The following is a 7168-nucleotide window of genomic DNA, read 5'->3' as shown; positions in this document are numbered from 1 at the left end:
AGGAAAGAAGATAATAATCTTGAACTGGGGTAAGGCAAGGCATAAATGCAGGAAATAAATAACAGCATAGGCTGCCATTCAAATGTCTACTTGGCTAATAAGGTGGCTAATTTCACCCTCTCCATTTCTGTATGTCATTGAGAATAGCAATTCTGTCTGATATCCAAGGATGTAACTAGGGGAAAGGGAAGCTAGTAAACTCTCGGCCAAAGGGATATGTTGATAACAAAAAAGGGGTGGAGAGAAGCAGCCCACAGGGTCAAGTTTGCTGTAGTTAAGAGATGCATACAACTTGAAGGAAGAGTGGCAGTCATGGATCTCAGAGCACTCTTAGTGAGTTTGCTGCTGGTGCTCAAGATGAAAGAGACCTGGTGCCAGAGATCTCCTTACGCTGAAAAAAAATTCCCCTCTCAAGGAAGGAAGTCTTCCCCAAGTGAGTCTCCTCCACATCATGATCAGATCGGTGAGATGGCTCAATCCAATCCTGACATCCACCTCATCCGGAGTAAGCTGGGCATCCAAGCAAAACCCTATAGTCTGTCTCTCTCCCCTGATGACTACCATCATTACCTTCCCAAACCAAAGCGCCTGCGCACCACTCGGCTGATGAAACTGTTGGGATCTTCCTATGACCCTTTCTGGATGTCTCTTGAAGATCCCCGAGGTCGGAACACCAGCCTAGATGAATTAGGTGCCTTGAGTCTGGACCTGGCTGAACGTACAACCCGATTTCGGAAGAAACTCCTGCAGGAGGCAAAGGGAATAGATCTTTCTGAGCTTTTATCTTCTAAGGACAGCATTCCTCACAACCTGACTGAATCCTTCATTGACCACCTCCACCAGTGGTTAGTGAACAGTGCTACCTGCCATCTGACCTCTTCCTGGGTGGATATGGGATCAATTTTCTGGCCCCGCTGGGTACGTCACACTGACTGTGATCTTAATAATGCCAAGTGCTCTTGGCCTCCTGGCATGACATGCAAGCCTGCCCAGGTCACCCACATCAAACTCTTAGCATGGCATTGTTGGGTTAGCAGGGACCAAATTCTTGGTCCTCGTAAGTCCTTTCAGCAATGTGCTTGGAGACAAATCCCTTACCCTGTGGTGGCAGTATGCAAGTGCTCCTGTTGACAACAAGATGGCATCAGGATTCTGCATGGCCAGTTCTCTTAAGGATTTTGTGGTCACTTGCCAGTCACTTAGAACTTGGTGATCAAGATGAAGAACGAATCTCAAAGTATCTGACCTAGAGGGAAGCTGTACCAAAAAATGAAAGGAAGCAGTATTCTGCCAAGATACAGTAAAAAGCAGTATTTTGGAGAGCTCTTCACTCAACAAGAGAGAGCTGTATATTGGGAACTATGGCCATATTTCAGGGAAAGAAGCCAAGTGACTGAAACAGTGGATACCAACAGCTTCCTTGGATTTACAAGTATTTTGATAAGTTGACAGCAGAAACTGAACACATTTGACCACTGATGTTCTGTGAGGCAAAACTCAACTAATTGTGGTTGTCAATTAAGGTGGAACCTAATGTTCCTGTGAAGAAATAAATGTGTTCAATAAAAGTTTAGGATAATTAGCCTAATCAACTTTTTCTCTGGAGCTAGAGCAATTGTCATGTTGCTAAGCAGTAGGGCTGCAGCCTTGTTTGCAGCCTATACCTTCTGGTAAGCCATACATTAGGGTTGGGGAATCTTTAGTTCTCCATCTGTTTTGGAACACAGCTCCTTCAATCCCTTGTCACACTGAATAGATTGGACTGGAGTTGTCAGCCAAAACATCTGAAGGACTAAAATTTCCCAATCCTGCTCTTCGATGTAATGATGTGGTGTATAATTCAACAGGATGTCTTCTATATGGGCCGAATGAAATAAGTGGAAATGCGCAGAAGCACTTATGTTCTTTTGGTATTGAAGGGCTGCTCCTTGATATTCTTTTCTGTGTGTTAATTCTTAAAAGTGCATTTAAGGCAAGGATGGGAATCATTCAGCTCTCCAGATATTGGACTGTAATTCTATCATTCCACACCATCAGCTCTGCTGGCTAAAATGGCTGGGACTTACAGCCGCTGTGGCACCTGAGAGTTGTAATCCAATGCATCTGAAGGACTTTAGATTGGAGAAGGCTCAAAGCTCAGAAAAGCTACTGTTCTCTGAACTCTCCAGTAGTCATAACTGGCTGGGAGTTTTGGGGAACTGGAGTCAAAAGAAACAAAATTTCCAAGCTCTGGGAATGTTATTCTAGCCATTTAGACATAATTCTTGGGCTCTGATTATGTAGACTTTCCTGGGAGTTAATCCCATTCTACTCAGATGGCTTTATTTCTGGCTAGCTATATAGAGAATTGTGATCATCAAGAAACAGCCTCCAGGGAAGCTCAGAGGTAAGCATCTATCTGAAACACATAGCTGAAAATACCCCATTTCTGTCTAAATAAATATTACTATTAGAGTAGTAGTACATGATGATGATGATGATGATGATATTTTTCTTTAATAGAACTCAAGGTGATCCTCAGGCAATTACTCACCCTGACAGTAATCAGATCCAGAACTGCTAAACTGTAGTAAGCCTGCTGCACTAGCTGCAGTGAGGTTGCTACCTCCATCTCATAGCTCTCTAGCCCTTGGAACATACATAGTGAAATGTAACAGAAGGCATCCAAACCTCTATTCCATTATAATAAAACCTGGTCTTCTCAAAGCAGAGAAATCTTTTTCTAGTTGCCTAGAGTTGCATAACCACACTATATACTTAATGTCATTTAATCATCCTTTCCGCTTTCCAAGGAGTCCTAGGAACTGTACTGGGAATAGTAGTTCTGTGAATAGGGGTGCTGGAGAAACTCTTAACAGCACCTTCCTCAACCTGGTTCCCTATGATGTGTTGGACTATACTGGCTAGAATGATGGTATTGTACTCCCAACACATCAGGACATGAGGCACCAGATTGGACAAGACTTCAGGGATCAGGTCCCAGTACCCCTTAGCAAATTCCAGTTCCCAGGTGGAATCCTGGATTTAATACAGTTGCTTACCAGAGGCCATGGTTTGAAGTACTGGTATGCCATCAGCACAATTAAAATAGGAAATGCATTAGGACTTGATCTCTTTCTGTCTGTAGAGACAGACAGATCTGAGAATAGGTGAGATAATAATGTGCAAAAAAAAGGCTACACAACTGTTCATCACAAAGAGCCCCAGGAGCAGTTTTAAGAGTTTTAAATAGAGGCATACTGGGACAGTGGAGGGAGGGTAGAATAATGTGCCGGTTCCACAAATATTACAGTAGTTCTCTTGTACTTGAAGTACAAATGAGTACCATCGCTACCTTGAACTAATTTGTTCTCACCACTCCAAAATGATATTTTTTTTGTATATTACAAAGGGGCAAATTGAAGCTGAAAGTAACTCTATTGATGGCTTGTAGCCCAGCCCTGTCTATCAGACCCCACTAGTGATTAGAATGAGACTGGAATGTAGTCATTAAGAAAATAGCAGTCCTGTAATGTTGTGAAGAGGGAGGAGAACCTTGAATTGGAAGAGCAGAGAACAAAACATGACACAAGCAGACTGGGATTCCAAAAGTGGAGGATTAAAAAGGCTTGGCTGAACCAGGTGCTTAAGTGTGTGCACGCATGTGCTCATGTTATATGCAGGATAGATAATGCATCACTTTGGCAATGCATTGTGCATTACAACAAGACATATTACACTAGACATGAATGTCACTGGTTACATCAACCAGCAGCTTGCTGTACAGTATGAATGCCCAGAAATCAGTTAAGCAGCTCAGAACTCACAAAGCTAGCTACGATCTCTGCATAAATATGGACATTGTGATCAATGCCAACTGCATTTTTAATCTTTTTTTCCTTGCTGAATTTTAAATATTGCAGTCTGCTTTCATTTCCCAGTATTCATTTTGCTATTGTACAAAGTTGTACCCTGGTGCATAACATAGCTGCCGAAATGGAAGAGGGGGGGGGGGGGGGGGGGGGGGGGGAGGAGGGAGGGAAGGAAGGAAGGTGGTTGGTTGGAGATAAAACCCTGAACCCTAGTGATTGGTTCCAGCTAGACCCATTGAATCAATAATTCAATTATGAGTCAACACCCAGATAAATCACATTAATTCTGGCAGGGACCAGTAACAGGATTTAAGCCAAAGTACTTGAAAGTTAAAAAGTAGGGAGGGAGCATATTGGGAGAAAGGGAGCCAACTAGTCTGTATGAAGTTAGTTTGATCATTTTAAAGCAACATCTGTTCATGTGTATATGTGCGTGTATGTGCCTTCAAGTTGCCTGCTGACTTATGATGACCTAATAAATTTCATAGGGTTTTCTTAGGCAAAGAATACTCAAGAGATCACTTTTTCCAGTTCCTTCCTCTGAAATGTAGCCTACAGTAACTGGTATTCATTGCTGGTTTCCCATCTAAGTACTAACCAGGCTGACCTTGTATATCTTCTGGGTTCAGATAGGATCTGGTACCTTTAGGGTATTTAGAGTCCATTTGTGTAAATACACCTACAAAAAGAACAGTGGTTGAATTCTTAAAGGGTGTCATTTGGTGTCAGGAAGAACAGTATTTCTTTTTAGTGAAGAATTGGCAAAGAGCAGCAGCTACCAGAGGGAAATAACATATGACAAAGCAGTGTTTTTCAAATGCTTGAAATAGACTCCTCTTGCCAGTGTGTACACACATGCATACTCTTACGCCACCAATTTGCTTCAAGTGGGAGTAAGTAGATATTCTCTTGTGCAGTCAACTGTGTAGAGCATGTGCGTGAGAGGATCTGTGGGCTTGGAAATTAACTCAACCAAGCTATCACAAGAGAAATAGGGAAGGACATCTCTGAACTTTTCCTAAAGGCACATAGAGGTTAATGTACTTAGAACAGTGAACAAAACAACTACACTGGTAAGTTACAGAGACTGTCTTGTGTTGGCCAGAATGTATGGATTGGCCCACAAAGGATAGTAAATGGGTTCATTAGAAAGGTCAAGGGAGGAAAGAGGAAGGCTGGCTTGATATTCTTTGGCCAAAGGCCTGCATTTAGTCACAGCCCTGGGATAGAGGAGTATAAGGAGGCAACAGACTTGGTTGGGTCTAGGTGCTTTGGAAGTTTTCTGTTATACCTAGGACTGTTTTTACGTAATTCATATAAAAACATAGGAACCGAGAATCAGTTCTGGCAATCCTAGCTAGGTGATCTTGGGAGTTCTAAGTACCAAGAAAGAACTTATCCAAGCTTTGATTTTGGCCTTGCAATACACTTCTTTTCCTAAATCTTTCCAGTATAGATCAGTAAGGGCCTATTCACCCCATGCATCCTGATTTGTAAGAAGATTCCAGCTTCTTAAAGATTTCTTCCCTCCCTCTCTAGCATTCTTCCTGGTTCTCCATGTTTCCTCATAATTTGAGAACAAAAGCATAGAGACACCAATACACCAAGATGTAGCATAAGGTGTTAACTTAATCTTAAGAACCTCTATCAGTGTCAGGAGATTACAAGGTCTACTGCTAGAGTGGCTGTATGCCAGGCAGAGCCACATGTGGTCTTTCATCTGTTTTTGCAATCCTCCTGATGTCCAATGAATCCTGCTGAAATATGACTGTGTATTAGTAGCCAAGAAAGCTGTGATTTACCTTTGGACCTTATCACACAGGAGGGAAGCACCCAAATCCCGTGGATAAATGGGGTTTAAATCAGGGAATATCCCATAAAAGCGGGACTGTTTTCAGATGACATCAGGCTAATTGAGCATTAATGTGACATTAACTCATGCAGAAAGCGGGCAAAATCAAAAGCGGCACAATTTTGCAACTTTATGTAAGGGTTAATGTTGTGTTAATGCTCAATTAGCCCGATGTGTTTGAAAGCAATCCCACTTTTGCAGGATATTCCTGGGATATAAACCCCAATTATCCATGGGATTTGGGTGTTTTGCCTCCCGTGTGATAAGGTCCTTTGAAATAAAGTGGAAGGGTACAGATGCTCAATTTACAAGATGATTAATATTCCTGGAGGCATTTATCATCATGTGGAAGCAGTGGTGGCAGTAAATACACCCCACATAGCAAGAGCAATGAGGAAAGTTTCATTTAATGAGGGAGGGACATTGTCCAAGGGGCCTAGAAAATTGCCAATGTAGAGGTTATCGATGAGATGAAGGTTTGCTTGATTTGAGTCACAATGATGAAGAGTAGGGAAACACTCTGTGTCACCTACTTCTTCCATACCAGAGCTGCTTATGCAAAAAAGTAACATTGGCGGGTTACAGACCGCCATTTAGTAATTATTCTATACGTACTAGGGTTAGGAAGGGGCGGTGCTTCCGCACCCCCCTAACCCTAGTACGTATAGAATACGTACAAGATGGCGGCGCCCTGTTCATACGGGCGCCGCCATCTTTACGTATCGGACGCTGTGCGTCCGAACGTGTCAATGACGCACGAATGACGCCCCTGGGCGCCTCGCAATGTCATTAGGGCCTGCAAGAAGAAGCTTCATTTTGGAGCTTCTTTTTTGCTCCGTAAGGGAGCCGCGCGGTGTGGCTGCGACGGCTCCCTTACGGAGCAAACGGCGGCAGCGGCAGACCGCCTCAAAGCGGCGGTCTATAACCTGCCATTGATAAGCTCTTTTTAATACTCAGTTCAATGCTGACCTGCAATAAGCAGTAGAGTTTTCTATTGGAAGTAAACAAATTCAAGAAATACCAAGCTAATTAGGAGAAAAGCCTACACTAAATCCTAGTGATTGAAGGTCTGGGATGACAGCAGGTCACTTGTGGAGCAACAGCATGAGTGGCAACAGTTGGGTAAGCCACTGGGGAGGAAATAGATTTGGCTTCCCACAGTTCTATTACTTTGTATGCAGTACTTGTACAGCAAGGGTGGGAAAACTGTGGCTGGCCAGATGTTATTGAATTGCAAGCTCATTATGCCTGAGCATTGGCTATACCGAGTAGGCCCTCTGGAAACCAAAATCCATCAAAATTAAGAAGCTACAAGTTTCCCATTGCTGGTGTATGTGTGTGTGGAGACTATCCATCAGCTAGGGCAACAAAGCACTTTGTGTTCTCATTCAGTAGCTAAGCACAGTGAAGGGTAAATGCTGCTTTAGTTAAGAGCTTATTTTAAAATTCCATATCTGAAGCCTCA

General features: G+C 42.9%; 1 protein-coding gene across 1 annotated transcript; it reads left to right on the top strand.

Moving 5' to 3' along the window:
• The first annotated feature begins 312 nt into the window (after window positions 1-312).
• Window positions 313-1200, top strand: LOC121930920 (noggin-like). The gene has a single exon (XM_042467923.1). It carries the CDS (start codon window positions 313-315, stop codon window positions 1129-1131), a length of 819 nt encoding a protein of 272 aa, XP_042323857.1. The 3' UTR covers window positions 1132-1200.
• The last annotated feature ends 5968 nt before the right edge of the window (window positions 1201-7168 follow it).

Source organism: Sceloporus undulatus, chromosome 5, assembly GCF_019175285.1.
Source record: "Sceloporus undulatus isolate JIND9_A2432 ecotype Alabama chromosome 5, SceUnd_v1.1, whole genome shotgun sequence".
NCBI classification, from domain to species: Eukaryota; Metazoa; Chordata; class Lepidosauria; order Squamata; family Phrynosomatidae; genus Sceloporus; species Sceloporus undulatus.
The sequence above is the reverse complement of the archived record's forward strand: the minus strand, read 5'-3'. Positions and strand labels throughout refer to the sequence as shown.

Excerpts from the sequence above, each read along its gene's own strand:
- LOC121930920 (XM_042467923.1), top strand. The coding sequence starts at position 313 with ATGGATCTCAGAGCACTCTTAGTGAGTTTGCTGCTGGTGCTCAAGATG.